The 24,272-nt window shown below is 43.8% G+C and overlaps 1 protein-coding gene across 1 annotated transcript in view; it reads right to left on the bottom strand.

The window, feature by feature from the left end:
* The window catches only part of LOC126482124 (atrophin-1-like), a 412,049-nt gene that overhangs the window by 7,241 nt on the left and 380,536 nt on the right, over positions 1–24,272 (bottom strand). Inside the window, exons 3-6 of the mRNA XM_050106100.1 lie at positions 23,756–23,921; positions 20,289–20,401; positions 12,215–12,389; positions 6,253–6,388 (exon numbers count right to left, since the gene is read on the bottom strand). Coding sequence (XP_049962057.1) covers positions 6,253–6,388; positions 12,215–12,389; positions 20,289–20,401; positions 23,756–23,899 — 568 coding nt within the window. The 5' untranslated portion in view covers positions 23,900–23,921. The remainder of the gene's footprint in view (positions 1–6,252; positions 6,389–12,214; positions 12,390–20,288; positions 20,402–23,755; positions 23,922–24,272) is intronic.

The following is a 24,272-nucleotide window of genomic DNA, read 5'->3' as shown; positions in this document are numbered from 1 at the left end:
TTAATGCAGTGGTTTCCATTGCCTTCCACTTCCTCATGCTGTGGAACTTTGCTGATTCTTCCAACTGTATGGGCAGTTTCCCACCACGGGGACAAGAGAGTCCCCTGATTCTCTGTCTGCGCCTCTGCTCTCTTTGACAAGGCCGTTGGCAGAATGAGGGTGAGTCTATAGCCGTCCATAAATGCGAAGGTTTCGCTGGTGCAAGATTTTGTGCACGGACTGACCTCTCGATTGTATCCCGTAAGTGTTCGAGGGGACACACGTCGGGCTCCCTGGGTGACCAGTTAATTCCCACGAATTGTCCAGCGTGAGCTCCAAACCAGTTGCGAACAGTAGTCGCCCTGTGTAATGGCACCTTCTCATCCATAAAAACTCCATCATTGTTTGGGAACTGAAGTCCATGAATGGCTGCAAACTGTCTCCAAGTACCCCTCCATAATCATATTCGGTCAATAATCGGTTCTCTTGGACCAGAAGATGCAGTCCATTCCACGTAAACATTGCCCACATTGTTATGGAGCCACCACTAGCTTGTTGAAAACTTTCATCCATGGGCATGGCCATCCCCCTGATACCCAAACCCTACCATCAGCTCTTGCCAACTGAAATCGGAAATCATCAGACCAGGCCACTTTTTTCCAGTCGTCTAGGATCTAACCGAAATGGTCACGAGCCCAGGAGAGGCGCTGTAGGCGATGTTGTGCTGTTGGCAAAGGCACTCGCGTCTAGCGTCTGCTACCGTAGTCTATTGACGCCAAATTTCGTCGCCTGTTCCAACGGATACTTTCGTCGTACGTCACTCAGTGTTGCTTGTGTGATATCACTGGCAACTCCACGCAAACGCCGCTGCTCTCAGTCGTTAAATGAAGGCCGTCGGCCTCTGCGTTGTCCGTGGTGAGTGGTAATGCCCAAAATTCGGTATTCTCGGCACACTCTTGACACTGTGCATCTAGTAATATTGAATTTCCTAACGATTTCCGAAATGGTATGTCCAATGCTTCTAGCCCCAACTATGATTCCGTATTCGATGTCTGTTTATTCCCATCGTACGGCTATAAACACGTCGGAAACATTTTCACATAAATGACGTGAGTACAAATGAGAGCTATGCCAATGCACTGCCCTTTTATACCTTATGTACGCGATTCTCCGGTCATCTGTGCGTGTGCATATCGCTATCCCATGACTTGTGTCACCTCAATGTATGTTTATTATGGTATGTAATACATTCAGTTGGACGAGTACATTGCTCATCAGTCAGTTAATGACGGCCGTATGAATCCTGCACAGATGCCAAAATATATAACTGTAAAATCTTTGATTGTCGAGAAAAATACGGTGTACTTCAAATAATTACCCTATCTGTGTGGTCGAGAATAAAAGAAGTGAGTGGGCAAAGTTTTAGGAATTTTAGCCTCTTGAAAAATATTTATTGGTCGGGGGAGAGAGACCTGTAATATACCCATATGACTACTTTGCTGCTTAAGTGTCTAAAAAAAGGAGAGCGATGTATAAGTGCGAAATGTGGATTTGGCCTCAGAGAAAAGTATAGCAACCTGCAGCAAAGTGCGTCTAGAAATTATTTATTTGCTAGTAGAACAGTTTCATTATCGTCGCTTGATTTAAAGTTGATCTTCTTCACAGTGCTGTACTTATTCTCGATTTTTCGATTATCGAATAGTGACAGTGACACGCCCGACCGGTAATTGTGACAAATACCGGCAGAGATGGTGTCGCGGGTAATTGAGTGAACGGGTCCGGCTGAGGTGCGCAGTCCTGCCCGGTCAGTGGATGTGCCTGTCGCTGATAACGAAGGCGACCATTTGAAACGTCCTGACGAGTACAAGCACCAGCGGACAGCGCAGTGACGGCGACAACGCACACACACACACACCTGACCCGGCTATCTTTAAAGCCACTGCTCCAAAAATAGGGCCATAGGTCATGGCGGGGAATTATATTTTTTGCGCACTGCATTCCCAAAGGACCACTCTTCAGCTCTTCCACCGTCAGCAAGGAAATGATATGTGGAATCACGCCCCCCTGTCTTCCACAGCTACCGAAATAATCGTCGACTTGTTAAGTAGCATAACGGAATTACAAAGTCAGGTAGAATGTCAGCGACGAACTCACGGAGACAGCAACTCTTGCCGACTGTGATAATAGTTTTTACTCCTTTCTTAAGGGTTCTGCCAGCTGTGAATATTACCGAATCGCCAGTTGAATCACTCAAGGTTTCAAATTGCTAACTGAAGTATAGAACGACTGACGGAGGCCGACCTCCAGGAGCAAATGTTGGGTTCCAGTGATAGTATGAGCCTGCGAAGCAGTACTGACTCTGCTATATAAGAAAGAACAAACCACAACTGTATTATCTGTGGATACAGAAAAAGTTTTTAACACTAATGAATGGAACACAGTCTTTGAAATTCTGAAGTTATAAAATACAGGAAACTTAAAGATGTCTGCACTGGCCTAGAAGTTAGACTGCATTTCTTAGGGCTGATGGACACGAAACAGAGATACTATATGAGAATAACGTGAGGCAGTCTTGTGGCACGCAGAGCAAGCACCAAAGGAAATCAGTGACAAATGTAGAAAGTGTATTAAAAGTCAGGAAGAATAAATAAAAAGTTTGTGGTTCGCCGATAGTACTGTAACTCAGGGAGAGACGGTAAATGACTTGGAAGAGCAGTTAAACGGTATGGGCAATATCGTGAAAAGAGAGTGTAAGATGAGCATCAATAAAAGTAAATGAATGGTAATGAAGTGTCGTTGAGTGAAATTAGGCGATACCGGGTGGATTAGATTAGGAAATGAGACACTTAAAGTAGTAGATGAGTTTTGATATTTGGGGAGCAAAATAACTGATGACGGTCGAAGTATAGAGGACATAAAACGTACACTAGCTATGGCGAGGGAAGCGTTTCTGAATAAGAGAAATTTATTAACGAGTATAGATTTAAGTGTCAGGAAGTCTTTTCTGAAAGTATTTGTATGGAGTGTAGCCATGTATGGAAGTGAAACATGGACGATAAATCGTTTACACGAGAAGAGAATAGAAGCTTTCGAACTGTGGCGCTACAGAAGAATGCTGAAGATTAGATATGTAGATCATGTAACTAATGAGGTGTTGAACAGAACTGGGGAGAAGAGGAATTTGTGGCACAACTTGACTAGAAGAAAGGATTAGTTGGTAGAAACGGTCTGAGGCATCAAGGGATCACCACTTTAGTGTTGGAGGGAAACGTGGGGGCAAAAAATTGTAGAGGGACACCGAAAGATGAGTACAGTAGGTTGCAGTATGTACTTGGAGATGAAGAAGCTTGCACAGGATAGAGTAGCATGGAGAGCTGCATCAAACTAGTCTCTGGTCTGAAGACCACAACAGCAACAGCTTACGGAAAGTTTTGAACAGTAGTGCTGCTGACAAGATAACTCTTGCATATGCTGTTATTTACATATATTTGACGATACTGGAGCTGATTTTACGTTTAACATTTGACGATGCCAGTATGAATGCAGTATATTAGGACATTATTTTTATAAAACAGATCTGAAGGTGGTCATTATAGACCGAAACCGGTAATCTGTTGACAAAAAATTTGTGACTGTAGACGTAAAGTGAAGGAAATTTTTCGTATAGATCATCACTAAGCCATTCTTCGAGTTAGAGACTTCAACAACAACGTCTGATACTTATCTTACAGAACAAACAAAATCCTTTTATACTAAGATTAAAGATTCTGTGAGGAGTTAATGTTGTCAGGTTGACGGTAGACGCTAAGCAAATACATACGTTAATTCAATGGCAACATGTACCATTTTAGCGTCGCACGCTCGCATTTTGTAGTCGAGGTTGTTAAAGCACAAAAGCTGTTGTGTTTCTGGTACAGCCAAAGAATTCCTATGACGGAAGAACTACAAGGGTTTACTGTACCATCAAAAGATATTTCGTAGAGTTCTCGTAATGATCACTGGATACTCAATAGTAATCTGGATTATCTCCAAGGTGTTTCACGAATTGAGATAATATGGTGCTTTTGTTCGGGATCTTAAGTTCGTAGGATTCCTTGTATCTATTAGCGAATATCTGATGCTTACTCATTTCGCTAACAAACGTTACAGAATTTCTCCCTGCTATTGATGTCAGATGACCTCTGCAGTGGTAAATAACAGCATTGTTTTAATTTAAAATTTTTGTGTTGTTTTACTTTACCTCCAAAGTTGGTGCTCTATTTAGCCATCTGAAACACCTCTTTACATTGTATACTTAACTGTGCGGAGACCCTCTGAGGAGCTTATAACCACTAGAGGAGACACCTCCAAGGGGCGAACTGCTCCCACATCGCCATGACGTCAGGAGCGCAACGCAGCAACCATCCTCAATTCAATTGGCCGTGGTGTCAGTGATCAGTATAGCAATAGCCTTAGAGTTCTTGTGTTGTTAGCGCCGCACATTAAAACTGTACAACGTTTGAGTTATCCCTGAAGCGCGGTTAGAACAGGTAACAATATAGCAGTTTGATTTGGTGGTGAATTATTACGTTTGTTTATTATCGCACGTGGCGCAATTAATTGGAATTCACCAACGACTCCATGATGAAATGACAGTTGAATAGTTAATAGCTGCAGCGATTTATCATCGATATTTAGCGACTCGTCACTTTTATTACTGCATCACCTGTAATGAACTAATAAACGTTCGATGCTGTGCTTGCAGGTGTGGAACACGGAGTATGAACGAAGCTACAAGTTGCTTACGTGCAGCAGAATTTCTACGACTTCTCCCTTATTGTTTAACTTAAGTATTTCACACATTCTCCGTGAATAAATCAGAAACAGCTTCCGAATTTCTCTAGCAAATTTACGTTATCGCTGACTTCCGATTGTCTCACATAAACCACTATCTTGCACATGAATTAACAATTTCAAGAAAAAATTATGTAGGTGTTTTCTTTCATTTGACGTTGTTTCGACAACAGTACCTTTTTTTTACTGTTAACTGAAATTATCAGAACAGAAATGTACATTGTGGAGATGTGTGGAAATCTTAACTGAGAAATAATTTTAATGCCTATGTTACTATGGTATGTAACAACGTTGTATTAGGTATACATTTAAGTGATCTCTTTTGTGTAAAATATTTCCGTCGATAAAAGACATAAACAAATTTAATGTAAGATATCCTTTATTATGCATCTAGCATCTTGTTGCACTGAAGAAATTTCACTTTCTCTCTTTACACCTTCCATTTAAACGTCACTTCGACGATGACCATATGTTACTGGTCCACACGTCAGCTAGTTGCATGATAATTATTGTTTATCTTTAGCAAGATCAAAACGATTTGCAGTTTACCACGTCAATAGTCAGCAGTGGTAACGTGTACTGCACTGTGTATCAGGCCTTACGTGCTTAAGGAATACACTCACTCAAAAAGTACTCAGCCGGCCGCGATGGCCGTGCGGTTCTGGCGCTGCAGTTCGGAACCGCGGGACTGCTACGGTCGCAGGTTCGAATTCTGCCTCGGGCATGGATGTGTGTGATGTCCTTAGGTTAGTTAGGTTTAAGTAGTTCTAGGGGACTTATGACCTAAGATGTTGAGTCCCATAGTGCTCAGAGCCATTTGAACCATTTTTGAAAAAGTACTCAAAAATTATTTTGAGCAAAGCGTTAGTTCTAATTCATTACGACTGTGTTTTAAATAAGGCCGAAAGTGAAAAAGGAGAGAACATGCCAGAGAGAGCTGTAGACTGAAGTGGATTACCTCTCCGTAGACCAAGCAGGACTTCTGCTCTATGTGGCTTTCTTCCATGTACCACATATGTCTCACTAGTGTAGTGCATATTTTTCTAAGGGTACTTTTATGAAAGGTTATTGTAATTTACTCAGATGGCATGAAATTACACTCAGGAGTAGTCGAGGTCTTCAGCCGCTTCCTCTGGGAAAGGCAGTATGTTCTTGGAAAGCAACAAGACGCACAACCAGCTTTAAGAGTGTATCTCTAAGTGACGGACAGAAATAGTCGGCAGGCACCGCTCCTGATATCTTTCCATAAAAAGGTGTCAAGAAAACGGAACTGTAGCTCCTTCACTAATTGTAACTAAAAGGTGTGTTGTCACATATCACAGGACAAATTTCAATGAAGACAGAACTTTCCATGCCTTAGAGGCTGGAACCATTTCTTGGCAGGAAATTAGTGACAGATAAGTGTCTACATTAGTTTTCAAATTTACTATCGTTTCTTACCGTGTGATATTTCTTCGTAGACTGGGTTGTAAAGATCTTCTGATATGTAAGGATGCGATCCTACGTAGAGCGATGGATCACGCAGAACAGGAAATCCATTCGGATAGCCAGCTCCGTTGGATTTCAGGTCAGTCATCTGAAAAGAGGAGCAAGAATATACTTTCAGTGTAAAAGGTAATTCTTTCAGAGGACACATATCTCTCTCGTAAAATCACAATAATTTTCCACATGAGCGATAATAAGTAGAACATTCGTTAAAGACGATAATTCTCTGATTTTATCAACACACGTCTGTTACGTCCCGTTCGACCTGTATTTTCTTCGAACTTTCGTGAGAGCTTCGACATTTCCCCACACGTGGTGAAACAAATGGCAGTCTCATTAGGAGTGTTTTATTGCGTTTCTCCGTGTCAGCTTGGGGCTAAATAAACACCAAGTGGCGGACGTTTATCGCTTTTTTCGGAGCATTATCGCTGCTGGACACGCGAACGTGCTGTGTGTTACGGAACAAAACCAAGAACTGGAGAATTTCCATAAGAAGTATGCCGCAATGGAACAGTCACAGCAAACGAACATAATGGACCTCTGAAGTAAGATATCCAATTCCTTGTTACTGCTCACGTGTCTCGTTTGCGTGTACAGTACAATTAAGTACCACTCTTTCTTTTTCTTCATTATTTGCTAGTAATGTCTTAAAGCAACGTCTCTTTCCTCCAGTACGTAGTTACTTTATACAAGAAGAGTTGTTATGGTGACACCTGCTTTTCCCAGCAGCTTTTATAAGAGTAATAAATAATATGAAATGCTCAGTAATAACTTACTGTCAATATTTGTGACAAAAGATATATTTTCTGTATCAATTATATAAATTCAAAATACATATTTTTCAGAAAAGAGACCTCTCTCGAATGGTTCAAGTTAGAGCGAAACCTATTCCTCAAATGATACCGATGTTACGTGTCAGTTAGCGGTGCTCACTGGTCATCTTCTCGTTTGATTAGCCAAAGAAGTTGGTCTCTGGATAGTAAATACGTTACCCCACGGAAGCTGAGGAGTCATTGGATGGTCATACGCATGCACGTAGGAACACGCGGGCGCACACACACACACACACACACACACACACACACACACACACACACACACACACACACACACACACTCACACACACAACTGGTAATACTATACAGCGTTCTAGTTCCCCAGATTTTGTTTTCGCAACAAAGTCAATATAGTGGAAGAGCTGTGTGGGCCCGTGAAACATAGCTCGCTTCTATCGAAAAACAGGCGATCCACCTCTAGGTATACGACACGTAAACTTGCTTATGTAGCCGAGTTCGCAGAAGCGAACATCTTAAGCAGCTCTCCTCTCAGAGGTACCCAGTCAGATTGCTGTTGGTGGAAGAGACTTTCATCGTTACTGTCTCACCAGCGAGGAGAGGATATATGTTGGCGTACAGTTCGTGATCTCCGCTCTTTGTGCCAATTCACTTGACTACATCTAAAACCTTTCTGAAACGTCTCGTGGAACAAAGAGCATGTGACGCTGTTGAGGCTGATTTCTTGTTAGACGGGAAGATAAGCCTCCTTTCTGCCATTTGTGAGATTGTATTACGTTAGATTAGGTGTACTTTCTGTTAGAATAGATCCATAACGAGGGGATCCTCTAGGATGTATAACGCGTCAAAAAAACAAAAATACATAATAAATATTTTACTACACGAAGGTCGTATAGTAACAATTGAGTTTACAAACCTATTGAGTCTATGTGATGCACTGCTGATAGCAATACTGTAGCTGAAATCTAGATCGGCGATAAAGTACAGATTGAGTCACTTCTGATTGCTCACTTCCATCGTTTTTGGATCAAACACTTTGTGTACCTTAATTACGAAAGAATCCACCATACGAGCACCAATAATTTGCTACATTCTGATTCACTTAGCGCCGACATAATGCACTTACAAGTACACAGTACACTCTTCCGACCACGACTGATAGCTGCAACGTATTTAGGACATTGCACAGTTGCCGTTCACGGCCAAATACAACAGCGGAATCTGCAAGTGAGGCTGGAAGACAAAAGTTGTGTTCACAGGACAGCACGAACACGGTGGTCGCTTAACGAACACTAAGGTATGTTATCTGACCCTACTGTCCCCCTGGCATATCCCATCTTAAACACAGGATTATGTCTGGGAATATTTTGAACAGCGGGTGGCATCTAGCAATTAACATCCTAACAATTTGATAGTTCTGCTGGGTACAAATCAGGAATTGCGAAAAATCAAGACACCTTTTCAATTTTTTGTCGGTTTGCGAAAAGGGTTTTATGACGTAAGAACGGTGCAATTTGCTCCAAATTATGAGAAAAATAATAGTGAGCTATAGGGCAAGACAGATAATATACACAATTTACAACAATGAAGTGGGAAAGAACGGGAGACCAAACATGAAATGCTCCGATTAAGAAGGGTGTGATGTAGGGATGCAGTAATTCTCTCCTATTGTTCCATCTGTACACTGAAAAAGGTATGATGGAAATAAAAGATAGGTTCAAGAACGGGATTAAAATTCTGAGTGAATTTCAATGATAAGATTCCCTTATGATATGCTATCCTCAGTAAACTCAAGAAAAAATGCAGAATTTGTTGAGTTGTTGTGGTTTCCAGTCCAGAGACTGGTTTGATGCAGCTCTTCATGCTACGCTATCCTGGGCAAGCCTCCTCATTTCCGAATAACTGCTGCAACTTACATGCATCTGAAACAGCCCTTAGCGTATTTATCTCTTTGTCTCCCTCTACGATTTTTACCCTCCACGCTTCCCTCCAGTACTAAATTGGTGATCTCCTTGATGCCTCGCAACAAGCCCTACCAAACGATCCTTTCTTCTAGTCAAGTTGTGCCACAAATTCCTCTTCTTCCCAATTCTATTCAGTACCTCCTCATTAACTGCGTGATCTACCCGTCTAATCTTCAGAATTCTTCTGTAGTACTACATTTCTAAACCTTCTATTCTTTTCTTGTCTAGACTGTTTATCGTCGATATTTCACGTCCATACATGGTTACACTCCATACAAATACTTTGAGAAAAGACTTCCTGACACTTAAATCTATGCTCGATGTTAACAAATTTCTCTTATTCAGAGACTCTATGCTTGCCATAGCCAGTCTACATTTCATATCTTTACTTCGACCGTTATCAGTTGTTTTGCTCCCCTAGTAGCAAAACTCATTTACTACTAATCTAATTCCCTCAGCATCATCTTATTTAATTCGACTTCATTCCATTATCCTGATTTTGCTTTTGTTGATGTTCATCTCATATCCTCCATTCAAGACACTGTCCATTACGTTGAGTTGCTCTTCCAGGTCCTTTGATGCCTCTGACAGAATTATGATGTCGTTGGTAAACTTCAAAGTTTTTATTTCTTCTCCACAGATTTTAGTACTTACTCTAAATTTTTCTTTTGTTTCCTTTACAGCTTGGCCAATATAAAGACTGAATAACAAGGGGGATAGGCTACAACCCTGGCTCACTCCGTTTTCAACCGCAAACATCTTGCTCACCAGATGGAAGTGTTTTGTCATGGCTGGCTTTCCCATGTCTTTCAGTAGTTCTAATGGAATGTTGTCTACTCCAGGAACCTTGTTTCGATTTACGTCTTTCATTTCTCAGTCAGTTTCTTCACGCAGCATAATATCTCTAGCTTCAACTTCATCTATGTCTTTTCCATTTTCATAACATTGTCCTCAAGTACATCGCCCTTGTATAGACCCTCTACGTACTGCTTCCATCTTTCTGCTTTCCCTTCTTTGCTTAGGAATGGTGTTCCATATGAGCACTTGATATTCGTACAGGTAGTTCTCTTTTCTCCAAAGATGTCTTTTATTTTGCCGTACGCAGTATCTATCTCACACCTAGTAATATTGTCCTCTAGTGATCCCTGCTTAGCCATTTTGCACTTCATGTCGATCCTATTTTTGAGACGTTTATGTTCCTTTCCGCCTGCTTCATTTACTGCATTTTTATATTTTCTCCTCTCATCAATTTAATTCAATCTCTCTTCTGTTGCCCAAGGATTTCTATTAGCCCTACATTTTACCTATTTGGTCCTCTACTGCCTTCACTATTTCATCTCTCAAAGCTACCCATTCTTCTTCTGATGTATTTGTTTCTCCTGTTTTTGTCAACCGCTCCTTAATGCTCTCTCTGAAACTCTCTACAACCTCTGGTTCTTTCAGGGTATCCAGGTCCCATGCCCTTAAATTCTTACCTTTTCTTCAGTTTCAATCTACAGTTCATAACCAATAAATTGTGGTCAGAGTCCACATCTGCCCCTGGAAATGTCTTACAATTTAAAACCGGCCCATAACACTCTGTCTTACCATTATATAATCAGTCTGAAACCTTCCAGTGTCTCCAGGCGTCTTCCACGTATACAATCTTCTTTCATGATTCTTAAACCAGGTGTTAGCTATCATTAAGTTATGCTCTGTGCAAAATTCTACCAGTCAGCTTTCTCTTTCATTCCTTAACCCCATTCCATATTCATCAACTGCTTTTCCTTCTGTTCCTTTTCCTACACTCGAATTCCAGTTCCCCATGACTATTAAATTTTATTCTTCAGTAACTATTTGAATAATTTCTTTTGTCGCATTATGCATTTCTTCAATCTCTCCATCATCTGCGGAGCTACTTGGCATATAAATTTGTACTACTGTGGTAGGCGTGGGCTTTGTGTCTATCTTGGCTACAATAATGTGTTCACTATGCTGTTCGTAGTAGCTTATCCACGTTCCTATTTTTTATTCATTATTAAACCTACTCCTGCATTACCTTTATTTGATTTTGTATTTATAACAATATATTCACCTGAACAGAAGTCTTGTTCCTCCTGCCACCGAACTTCATTAATTCCCACTATATCTAACTTTAACCTATCCTTTTCCCCTTTTAAATTTTTACCCAAGAAGATGCCATCGTCATTTAACCATAAAGTAAAGCTGCATGCCTTCGTGAAAAATTACGGCTGTAGTTTCCCCTTGCTTTCAGCCGTTCGCAATACCAGCACAGCAAGGCCGATTCGTTAATGTTACAAAGTGAGATCAGTCAATCATCCAGACTGTTTCTCCTGCAACTACTGAAAAGGCTGCTGCCCCTCTTCACGAACCATATGTTTGTCTGGCCTCTTAATAGATACCCCTCCGTTTTGGGTGCACCTTCGGTACGGCTATCTGTATCGCTGAGGAACGCAAGCCTCCCCACCAAAGGGAAGGTCCATGTACAAAGTAAACGAAGCTAAAGAGTTCTGTTAGCCTATAGCAAAATAACACATAGCAGACGAAGCAGGATGATACAGCAGGCTAACACGGGCAAAGAGAACATTCCTGAAAAAAAAAATACTTCTGGTACAGAAGACATAAATCTTAATTTGAGGAAGAAACTTTCGAGATTGTGTCTTTGCTGTACAGAATTGTATGAGTAGTGAAACACAGACTACAGAGTAATGGTAAAGGAAGGTAATCGTAGAATATGAGACGTAGTGTTTTAGAAGGACATTGAAGATCTGGTGGTCTGACCAACGGCGCAGAATGGGTGAGGAAAGTAACACCTTTTATGTACCAGAATGTAGAGGTTATTGGACGTTGATACTTTTAATGATCTGATGATGGCAGTAAGCCGAAACCGCTCATTGTGAATTACGCAGTTACTTGCGATGGAAGATGACATTATGGATACACTGCAAAACATGACGATGGACACATTTATGGATTCTCCCTTGAACTGATAAATGTAGAAGTGACTAACTTTTTGACCGATGTGCTTAGAGTACATTACCTTTTAAAACCGTATGATTGTCAGCAAACTAATTGCACTTTCAATAAACATTTTTGTCCCATCCTTTCAACGATAAATCGACTCGGTCGGTAGCTCACTGCTGGCTGCGTGTCAGTACCTGCAGTTTGGGCGACTCAGCAGGTGGCGCTGTGCGCGGACGGACGCTGCCGGAGTCCTCGTAGGAGGGGTCTGCGCCGCCGACGCCGCCCAGGCCGGCAGACGACGCGGTGTCGCAGTGCACGGGCGCCGACGCCGCCTTGTTCGGTGCCGCGTTCGGCACCTTCCGCTTGTACCTGCAACCGAGCGCCAGCTGCACACACCGCGTACTCCGAATGGCTAGCTCTCTAGAATGAACTCAAGACTACAGGAAGGCTTTGGAATGAAACTTACACAGTTTTATCCGAAAGCAATACCTGTGCTAATACACTACTGGCCATTAAAATTGCAACACCACAAAGATGACGCGCTACAGACGCGAAATTTAACCGACAGGAAGAAGATGCTGTGATACGCAAATGATGAGCTTTTCAGAGCATTCACACAAGGTTGGCGCCGGTGGCGACACCTACAACATGCTGACATGAGGAAAGTTTCCAACTGATTTCTCATACACAAACAGCAGTTGACCGGCGTTGCCTGGTGAATCGTTGTTGTGATGCCTCGTGTAAGAAGGAGATATGCCTATCGCGATTGCGGTTTATCGTATCGCGACATTGCTGCTTGCGTTGGTCGAGATCCAATGACTGTTAGCAGAATATGGAATCGGTGGGTTCAGGAGGGTAATACGGAACGCCGTGCAGGATCCCAACGGCCTCGTATCACTAGCAGTCGAGATGACAGGCATCTTATCCGCATGGCTGTAACGGATCGTGAAGCCACGTCTCGATCCCTGAGTCAACAAATGGGGGACGTTTGCAAAATAACAACCATCTGCACGAACAGTTCGACGACGTTTGCAGCAGCATGGACCTACAGCTCGGAGACCAAGGCTGCGGTTACCCTTGACGCTGCATCACAGACAGGAGCGCCTGCGATGGTGTACTCAACGACGAACCTGGGTGCACGAATGGCAAAACGTCATTCTCTCGGATGAATCCAGGTTCTATTTAGAGCATCATACAACTTGAGCGTTAATTAGCACTAGTATATTTATTGATATTATACACCGAAGCGCTGAATAAACTGGTATAGGCATGCGTATTCAAATAGAGAGATACGTAAATAGGCAGAATACGACGCTAAGGTCGGCAACGCCTATACAAGACAACAAGTGTCTGGCGCAGTTGTTAGAACGGTTACTACTGCTACAATGGCAGGTTATCAAAATTTAAGTAAGTCTGAACGGGGTTTATAGCGGCGCACTAGGGACGGGACACACCATCTCAGAGTTAGGGATAAAGTGGGGATTTCTCCATTTCGCGAGAGTACCGTAAATATGAAGAATCCGGTAAAATATCAAATCTTCGACATCGCTGCGGCCCGAAAAAGATCTTGCAAGAACGGATTGAACGACGACTGAAGAGATGAGTTCAACGTGACCAAAGCGCAACCCTTCCACAGATTGCTGCAGATTTCAATGCTTGGCCGTCAACAAGTGTCAGCGTGTGGACCAATCAAAGAAATATCATCGATATAGGCTTGCTTAGCTGAAGGTCCACTCGTGTACCCTTGATGACTTCACGACACGAAGCTTTACATCTCGCCCGGGCCCGTCAACACCGACAGTGGACCTTTGATATCTGGAAACATGTTGGTCGGACGAGTCTCACTTCAATCTGTATCGAGCGTATTGACGTGTACGGGTATGGAGACAACCTCATGAATCCATGGACCCTGCTTGTCAGCAAGGGACTGTTCAAGCTGATGGAGGCTCTGCAATGGAGTGGGGCGTGTGTAGTTGGAATGATGGGGGACCCCCGATACTTAGAGATACGACTCTGACAGGTGACACGTGCGTAAGTATCCTGCATCCATTCATGTCCATTGTGCATTCCGACGAACTTGGGCAATTTCAGCAGGTTAATGCAACACCGCACAAGTCCAGAATTTCTCCAGAGCACTCTTCTGAGTTTAAACACTTCCACTGGCCACTAAACTCGCCGGAAATGAACATTATTGGGCATATCTGGGACGCCTTGAAACGTGCTGTTCAGAAGAGATCTCCACCTCTCGTACTCTTACGGACTTATGGACAGCCCTACAGGATTCATGGTGTCAGTTACCTCCAGCACTACTTCAGAGATAAGTCGAGTCCATGCCACGTCCTGCTGCGGCACTTTCGCGTGCTCACGTGGGCGGTACGCCATATATATAAGCTTCAGACAAATGCCGGGATGGTTACTTTTAAAGGGGACGGCCGACTTCCTTCCCTGTCCTTCGCTAATCCGATGGGATCGATCTCCTCGCTGTTTCGTCTCCTCACTCAAACCAACCAACCAATGAACCATGATGTCGATAAAATTGCTTCCATAAAAAAGTGATGTGAACTGAACACCAGTTATGAGGGATATGGAATGAACGTAAGCATGAAAAAGACAAAGATAATGGTATTTTAGAATGAAATGAAGAAAAATGAGAGCTGACGTTTGTGAAGGGTTAGAGGAACAACTGAATAACATCAGGAACTCAGTATGTAAAATAATTGGTGAGAAGACGTGTAATCAAGAAACGGAAACATGAATAGCTATTTCAGCAGTTTGGTTATGACAGATGGTGATGCCAGACTCCAGCCTAAAGACTTAGCTTAACGAATGATTACCTGAAATTTTGGCTGGAATCCCAAAAGTAGTAGCAAGAACGAAATATAAATATTATATATAGCTGGCACTGTCGGCTGGATGGCAATAATGAAATCAGTGCAAAGAGGGTTTCAGATATGAAGTTTTTATTACCTTCATCGCTTCTAGATACAGCTTAGTAATGCCAGAATTAGTAATCCAGTCTATCTATATGCGATCAAGGTGGTAAAAGCTCCGTGTCTGAAGCTTACCATACATTAAAAAATAAACAGATAAAATAATAGCTGTGGAATGTCTATTTTCAAGACTTATCAAGCGAGAATGACAAATGACAAAAAGTGGGAACCATTAAAAGTGGGAAAAAAGATGTCTGTACCAGTGCATGGTCATAGAATGCGTAATAGAGGACCCACTAAAACAGTGGTAGTCAACCTTCTTTACTTACCGCCCACCGTTTTATCTCTGTTAGCAGCGAAATATTCGTATTCTAACCGCCCCCCCCCCCCCCCCCCTACCCCTGTTCCACAGTTCTGGTGATTTGTAAGGTAGCGAAATAACTTTATCACATTTATAAAGCAGAGTTATAGTAAAATATACCATAAAATAATATATATTATGTCAATATTTTATGATAACTAATTAAAATGTTATTAAAATCCCTATCGCCAACCGTCCAACACGAAAGCTCGGATACTCACTGGTGGGCGGCAACGACCAGGTTGACTGACAATGCACTAGGAGAATTGTGCCTGGGATGAGAACCAGAGAACGAAAAATACTCTCTTTGACAGGATTAAGATAAATGTGTCATATGCAGAAAAGGGTCGAGGCAAAACGGAAGAAGTGGAGAATTCTGAACCTGCAGCGACTGACCTGTATTACGGACGAAACGCATGTACATACACATTTACAGTCACATAGGTACTCCTCAAACCACCATATGGTGCATGGCAGTGGATGCTTTGTACCACTACTAGTCATTTCCATTCCTTTTCCACTCGCAAATTAAGACAAAACCCATTGTCTGCATGCCTTGTCCTCGCGATCCTTACTCGAAATGTACGTTGGGGCAGTAGAATCGTTCTGCAGTCAGCTTCAAATGGCGATTCTCTACATTTCCCGAACAGTATTCCGCGAAAAGAACGTCGTCTTCCCTTCAAGAATTCCCATGTGTGTTCCCGAAGCATCTCCATAACACCTGAGTGTTGATCGAACCTACTAGTTACAAATCTAGCAGCAAATGTTTCAATTGCTTCGATGTGATCTTTAAACCAGACCAACTGCGGACCCCAACACTCGAGAAGTACTGAAAAATGGGTCGCACTAGTGTTCTATACGGCGTCTCCTTTATAGATGAGCTACTCCTTGCCAAAATTCTTTCAGTAGACTGGTTCTACGATTTGGCTCTCCTACTACCATCCTTACGGGCTCGTTCCATTTCACATCGCTCTGCGGCGTTACGTCTAGATATTTACCAGATATGACTGTGTCAAGCAAGCAGCATACTGCTAATCCTATGCTTCAACATTAAGGGACTGTTTTTGCTACTTATCTGTATCCAATTGCGTTTTTACTATAAATAGAGCTAGCTGCTATTCGCAATACCCACTAGAAATTTGGTCTAAGTCGTCTTGTATCTTGCTACAGTCATTCAGCTTCCACGCTGGAAAGATGAAGCAGACTAGGATTGAATTGATAAACGATCGATGTTAGTCCACCGGCCAGCCTCTGTGTGATTTAAGTTTTTCCCACGCTCTCTTAAGCAACTGCTATGGTGGTCCCTAATTTCTACGGAATGAACCACGATACGCAAACAGCTGAGAGGGCACCTGGCCATAAAGTAAGATAAAGTAAATTTGCCAAATCCTAGAGTACAACGGACCGAGTGGTTGACGGGACTCATGCTCAGTAATAGGAAAAGGATGGACGGATAATGTAGTGGTGTCGGAAGCAAATCACGCACCACCAGGTAGCACCACAGTCGTCGACAGGTCGACAACCCACTCCAGAAACGGCGTATAACCCACCAATTGTCGCACCAAGACGTTGCAGCGGTTGCGCCGGCAGACATGTGAATGCGCCATCGGTACGGCAGAGCGGGCAAGTATAAGTCAACTCGACTACCGAGAAGACCGCCTTCTACTTGTGTACTTCGCGCCGCATCGTTTGCTTCTAGCGACTCCACATTAGTTGTCTTCATCGACCATTCTAAAGGAACTGTTTACTGTCCATTCTTAGCTTCTGGAATGGTAGTTGAACTTCAGGACTGAGTCGATTTGTACAAAGTTGAGTATCTGTCAGTAAACGTGTGTGCTTTTGTTACTAATCATTATCAGTGTTTCAGTGTCGTCCTCGTTCTCTTCTCATAGTGTTTCCCTTAGCGCACTATAAATAGTTGAGGGTGGCGAAGAGTAAAACCTCCTTCTGTGGTTGTGTCAAAAGTGTCATACACGAAGTACCATCTTCCTCATCATTATTACCAACACCAATGGCTGCGGAATTTCACCCTCTGTGTCGACTGTCAACGCGCGTAATCAGAATACAATGAATTTATATTCTAAGATACAGCACATTCTCAAACGAGCAGATTATTGTATTAAAGTTCCTGAATGACGCAACCAGCCACAAATACTTTTCGAATGTTTCGTTTTACTGCCATAGCCGATTTCGAGCTACCATTCCCATCTTCAGTTGGCTAATATTTTCTCGTTACGTAGATGTTTTGGTTAACAGTATATTGCCTGCTCCACATTGCACAAGAATATTTGAATATTTAGTGCCACTTTATCAGTTATTTCATTAACACAAATACGCTTAAGTATCTGTGTTTTATGAGACAAAATAGTTGTGCTCACTTATATATGCTGCAGTAGATGGTGGTTCGTTTTCATGTGGTTTTCTACCTCTATGTATATGTTCTTAAATTTCAACACAACACATGTACTTTAAATGGGTTACTGTGGCACGATTCACAATATTCTTACAATGCTTGTTGAGCATCGTACATGTTTTATACACTTTATGTTTTTCTTAACAATGCTAAGATTATCACTAAGCAAAGCTGCAAATATACCAATCATTAAATATGGACCGAGGATGTAAACAGACAAAAGATGATGTTTGGGATGTGCAAAACGTAACATGTCAATAACAGAAAAGTATTTGCACCCTAACCATAAACTTATTATTAAAAGACTGTAGAATTAATTGTTTTTATTAGGATTTTTTATGCTGTCAATGGTAATTACTATGTTACCGCTGACAGTATAAAAAAATCTACTGTCTTTTTATAATAACTTTTTGCTTAGGATGCAAATATATTTCGTTTACTAGCATGTTGTGTTTTGCACATCCCACACATCATCTTCGCTCTGTTTACATCCTCGGTCGATACTCAATGAATGGTATATTTGTACCATTCCTTAATGATAATCTTTGCATTGTAAGGAAAAACTTGAACTGTATAACACATTTGGGATGCTCAACAAGCATTGTAAGAATATTGTGTAGCGTGCCACAGTAACCCATTTAAAGTGCATGTGTTGTGTTGAAATTTAAGAACATATACATCGAGGTAGAAAACCAAATCAATCACAACAAAACGAAGCACCGTCTACTGGAACTTATGTAAGTGAACACGACTACCTTGAATCATATGTTCGTAAAACGCAAACACTTTAGCGTATTTTTTGTTAATGAAACAACTGATAAAGTGGCACTAAATGCTCAAATATTCTTGTGCAGTGTGGAGCAGGCGACACGCTGTTAACCAAAATACACTCCTGGAAGTGGAAAAAAGAACACATTGACACCGGTGTGTCAGATCCACCATACTTGCTCCGGACACTGCGAGAGGGCTGTACAAGCAATGATCACACGCACGGCACAGCGGACACACCAGCAACCGCGGTGTTGGCCGTCGAATGGCGCTAGCTGCGCAGCATTTGTGCACCGCCGCCGTCACTGTCAGCCAGTTTGCCGTGGCATACGGAGCTCCATAGCAGTCTTCAACACTGGTAGCATGCCGCGACAGCGTGGACGTGAACCGTATGTGCAGTTGACGGACTTTGAGCGAGGGCGTATAGTGGGCATGCGGGAGGCCGGGTGGACGTACCGCCGAATTGCTCAACACGTGGGGCGTGAGGTCTCCACAGTACATCGATGTTGTCGCTAGTGGTCGGCGGAAGGTGCACGTGCCCGTCGACCTGGGACCGGACCGCAGCGACGCACGGATGCACGCCAAGACCGTAGGATCCTACGCAGTGCCGTAGGGGACCGCACCGCCACTTCCCAGCAAATTAGTGACACTGTTGCTCCTGGGGTATCGGCGAGGACCATTCGCAACCGTCTCCATGAAGCTGGGCTACGGTCCCGCACACCGTTAGGCCGTCTTCCGCTCACGCCCCAACATCGTGCAGCCCGCCTCCAGTGGTGTCGCGACAGGTGTGAATGGAGGGACGAATGGAGACGTGTCGTCTTCAGCGATGAGAGTTGCTTCTGCCTTGGTGCCAATTATGGTCGTATGCGTGTTTGGCGCCGTGCAGGTGAGCGCCACAATCAGGACTGCATACGACCGAGGCACACAGGGCCAACACCCGGCATCATGGTGTGGGGAGCGATCTCCTACACTGGCCGTACACCACTGGTGATCGTCGAGGGGACACTGAATAGTGTACGGTACATCCAAACCGTCATCGAACCCATCGTTCTATCATTCCTACACCGGCAAGGGAACTTGCTGTTCCAACAGGACAATGCACGTCCGCATGTATCCCGTGCCACCCAACGTGCTCTAGAAGGTGTAAGTCAACTACCCTGGCCAGCAAGATCTCCGGATCTGTCCCCCATTGAGCATGTTTGGGACTGGATGAAGCGTCGTCTCACGCGGTCTGCACGTCCAGCACGAACGCTGGTCCAACTGAGGCGCCAGGTGGAAATGGCATGGCAAGCCGTTCCACAGGACTACATCCAGCATCTCTATGATCGTCTCCATGGGAGAATAGCAGCCTGCATTGCTGCGAAAGGTGGATATACACTGTACTAGTGCCGACATTGTGCATGCTCTGTTGCCTGTGTCTATGTGCGTGTGGTTCTGTCAGTGTGATCATGTGATGTATCTGACCCCAGGAATGTGTCAATAAAGTTTCCCCTTCCTGGGACAATGAATTCACGGTGTTCTTATTTCAATTTCCAGGAGTGTATCCACGTAACGAAAAAATATTAGTCACCTGAAGATGAGTTTGGTAGCCCGAAACCGGTTATGGCAGTAAAATAAAACATTCAAAAAGTATTTGTGGCTGGTTGCGTCATTCAGCAGCTATCATTAAAAGCAGTGGAGTTCACAAGATCCAACATGGATAAAATAAAAATTGTTCTAAATATTGCTGGCGATGGTTGCAGGAAGAAGGTGAGGAGGACTGTGGCAGGGTGAGACGTGTTGGCTGCATTACTCACTTGAAGAGCAGCACGGAGACGATGAGGAGCGTGGCGAGCAGCAGCACGCAGCTGCCCACTATGACGGCCGTGGACGGGATGGCGGGGCTGCTGTGCAGCTCGGCGTCCAGCACCTGCCGGCACCACAAAGCACGCGTCAGCCACACTCCACTCCACTCCAGGAGTTAAACAAAAATCAGCTACCCTGATGTATGCTATAACTTTGTGAATGGCGAGTGGCATTTCATGACCCACAGAACGGAAACAACAGGATATGAATTGGGAGGACGAAGGTAAAGAAGAATAGCAGAAATCAGACTAACCACTAACTTCACACTAAGTTTAGGGACTTCTTACAAGGGAACCTCCCCATAACACCCCCATCAGATTTATTTATCAGTTGGCACAGTGGATAGGCCTTGAAAAATTGAACACAGATCACTCGAGAAAACAGGAAGAAGTTGTGTGGAAGTATGAAAAAAATAAGCGAAACATACAAACTGAGTAATCCATGTGCAAGACAGGCAACATCAAGAATAATGTGAGCTCAGCAGCGCCGTGGTCCCGTGGTTAGAGTGAGCAGCTGCGGAAAGAGAGGTCCTTGGTTCAAGTCTTCCCTCGAGTGAAAAGCTTAATATTTTGTTTTCAGACAATTATTTTGCGAAGCTGCGCAGGTACACAGAACAGTATTGTTTACGTGATCGTGTGTCAATTATCAAAGTTCAGGCACGCACACATAATCAACATTGCTCTCCAAAATTCCAGGACATGTTCACATTTGCTTGGACATATGCAGGATTTGACGGTCTACACACCGAAAAATTTGAAACCGTTAAATACATATGTTTTGACACAGCACAGAGAAAACTGTGCGACTGTGAAACTGTTGCATTCATTTGTTACAGTTTATGTGACAAACTCTTATGCTTTCATCACCTTTTTGGGAGTGATTATCACATCCACAAGAAAACCCAAATCGGGCATGGTAGAAGAATCTTTTTACCCAATCGCCAAGTGTACAAGTTAGGTGGGTCGGCAACATATTCCTGTCATGTGACGCACATGCCGTCACCAGTGTCGTATACAATATATCAGACGTGTTTTCTTGCGGAGGAATCGGTTGACCTATGACCTTGCGATCAAATGTTTTCGATTCCCATTGGAGAGGCACGTCCTTTCGTCTACTAATCGCACGGTTTTTCGGTGCGGTCGCAAAACACAGACACCAAACTTATTACAGTGAACAGAGACGTCAGTGAACGAACAGACAGATCATAACTTTGCGAAAATAAAGGAAGTTAACTTTTCACTCGACGGAAGACTTGAACCAAGGACCTCTCGTTACGAAGCTGCTCACTACGGGACCACGGCGCTCCTGAGCTCACACGGTCTTTGATGTTGCCTATCTTGCTCATGGAATACTCAGTTTGTATACTCTGCTTATTTTTTTCATAGTTCCACAAAACTTCTTCCTGTTTTCTCGATTGATCTGTGTTCAGTTTTTCAAGGCCTTTCCACTGTGCCAACTTACAACTAAATCTAAGGGGGGTGCGATGGGGAGGTTCCCTTGTTAGTCATCGTACTGGTTTGATGCGGTGAGCCACTCGTTCACATACATCAATGAGACTCGAACCCAGGGTCTCCTGCTAACATGGCAGACGCTCTATCCATCTGAGCCACTGAAGGCACAGAGGATAGTGCGACTCCAGGGATTTATCACCGGCACGGTCCGCGTGAGACCCACATTCTCAACTTATAGTTCACACACTACATTCGTAGTGCCCCTGCCATTATATCCATTACTCGCGGCAGGCAATCCACCGAGTCCCGTAAGAGTTCCGTCAAATCGTGTGCATCCGCACTGAAGAAGGTCATCAGCCGGTTAGCCTTAAACGACATGAAGATGTCATCTGTTCTTTCGGACATGTCCGAAAGAACAGATGCCATCTTCATATCTTCATCTCAGAGTGGCATTTGCAACCTGCGCCCTCAGCTACTTGCTGGGTGCATTCCAAGCTCCGGTTTCCTCTACAGTTTGTACCCTGTACAGCTCCCTCTAGTACCACGGAATTTATTCCCTGATGGCTTAAGATACGTCATGTCATTGTGCCCCTTCTTCGTGTTGGTGTTTTCCGTGTCCGAAAGAACAGACACTGCTGATGTCAGTGGTCCCTAGACTTACACATTACTTAAACTAACTCATGCCAAGAACAACACACACACACCCATGACCGAGGGAGGACTCGAACCTCTTACGGGAGCGACAGAACACATTCATATAGCTAACTGATTCGCCTCGATGGGCAGTGATTGTACAATTTTCAGTGCGGATGCACATTTACGTCCGACCTCTTGCGGAAATCTAAAATGAGCGATCATGGAGGATACGGACGGGGACTGTGGAAAGATGGTGCCAGACGAGTCGGCCAAGGGACATGCAGAGATAGTCTGTGGATTTAAGGTAAACACTGTGTCTGGGCGGCACAGTGCTTAATGTAGCTGCCTGGTAAGTAGGAGATCCTGGGGTCAAGTCCGGGCCGGCGCAGATTTTCACTCGACACCGCTGATACGACACGAAGTCCCGATGCAGCTGATATCATTAATTGCTTTCCTTTCTCATTTCTCTCCTCTACTCCCTTAAAATACATAAACAGCCATGTATTTGGCTGACGTTCGTATTCGATGTCTTCCCCTGCTATTTCCCTGAACTTATCATGCCTTCTCCTATTATGCCAGTAGCAAGGGGAGCAGGATCTGGTCGTTATGTCCTTGAGAAAGACAACCAATCCGTACACAGCGCCTCTGTTGAGGTAGTACGGAAAAGCCTGAGACAGTCTCCAAAGTATACTCAGTCGTCCACATCTCTCCTCTCCCTCTTTAATTTACATAAATAGCCAAGTGTCCAAGTGTTTAAGTGACGTTTGTGTTCGATGTGTTCCCCATGTTACTTTCCTGAATTGTTTATGTCTTTCACCCTTAAGCCAGTAGCAAACGTAGTGGTATCTGATCGTTATATCCATTAGGAAAAAAAAAACAAAAACCAGCCCACACACAGCGCCTCTGTTGAGATAGTGTGGAAAGCCCGAGACAGTCTCAAAAGTATACTCTTTCGTCCACGTCACACTGCTATCCTGTTGGCTATTACAGCAATTCTGTGTGCCCGTACCCTTCCTGCGAAGCCCACCACAGTTTCATAAAGAGCGCAATGGTATTCTCTTACGTATGTGACTGGTAGTCTGTACTATGATGTGTTCACATGTGCCAGTATGAGGAGTGCTTTCTCTGCTTTATTTGTGATTGTGAATATGTGTTGGGTAGAATTGCGTTATACAATATACTCCCAGGTATCGTGTACTGTTTCTCGTTTAATGTTTGTATTGTGTATTGAAAATGGACGGGTGTCGCTATAATGTGCCTTTCAGTGACATGTATGCTGTCTTGTGTGCTCTGACGAGGTGTACTGCATCAAGCACCGGTCGTCTACTCACGGGCAAGGCGTCGCAGACCTCGAAGGCGAGCAGCGGGCCGTCCTCAGAGCAGTCGCCGTCGACGAGGAAGGGCGGCCGCGGCGGCGGGGGCAACGAGAACTGCGGGGGCGGCGGGCCCCCGCACGGCCCGCACTCCTCCTCCATGTCGCGAGCCCGGCCGCGAACTCTGCAACACACCACCAGGCGGTCCGTGTCAGCACAGCCGTCTTCAGTTACCAGCACCAAGTATCTAACTCGTCAGTAATACCTGAATACCACTCGAGGATTAGGCCTTAGGCCTATACTGACTGGCCGACTGTTGTCTGCAAGGCAACATCAACTGTGGCTTCATTGCCAGTGGAAGAATCCTGAAGATGCCATAGCTTCTTTATTCAAGCAGCTCGACAGAACGTCAATCCTAAGGGCCCAGGTTCGATCCCCGGCAGGGTCGGAGATTTTGTCGGCTCAGGGTCTGGGTGTTGTGTTGTCCTAATAATAATCATTTCATCCCCAATGACGCGTAAGCAGCTGAAGTGGC

Source organism: Schistocerca serialis, chromosome 5 (genome assembly GCF_023864345.2).
Source record: "Schistocerca serialis cubense isolate TAMUIC-IGC-003099 chromosome 5, iqSchSeri2.2, whole genome shotgun sequence".
NCBI classification, from domain to species: Eukaryota; Metazoa; Arthropoda; class Insecta; order Orthoptera; family Acrididae; genus Schistocerca; species Schistocerca serialis.
The sequence above is the reverse complement of the archived record's forward strand: the minus strand, read 5'-3'. Positions and strand labels throughout refer to the sequence as shown.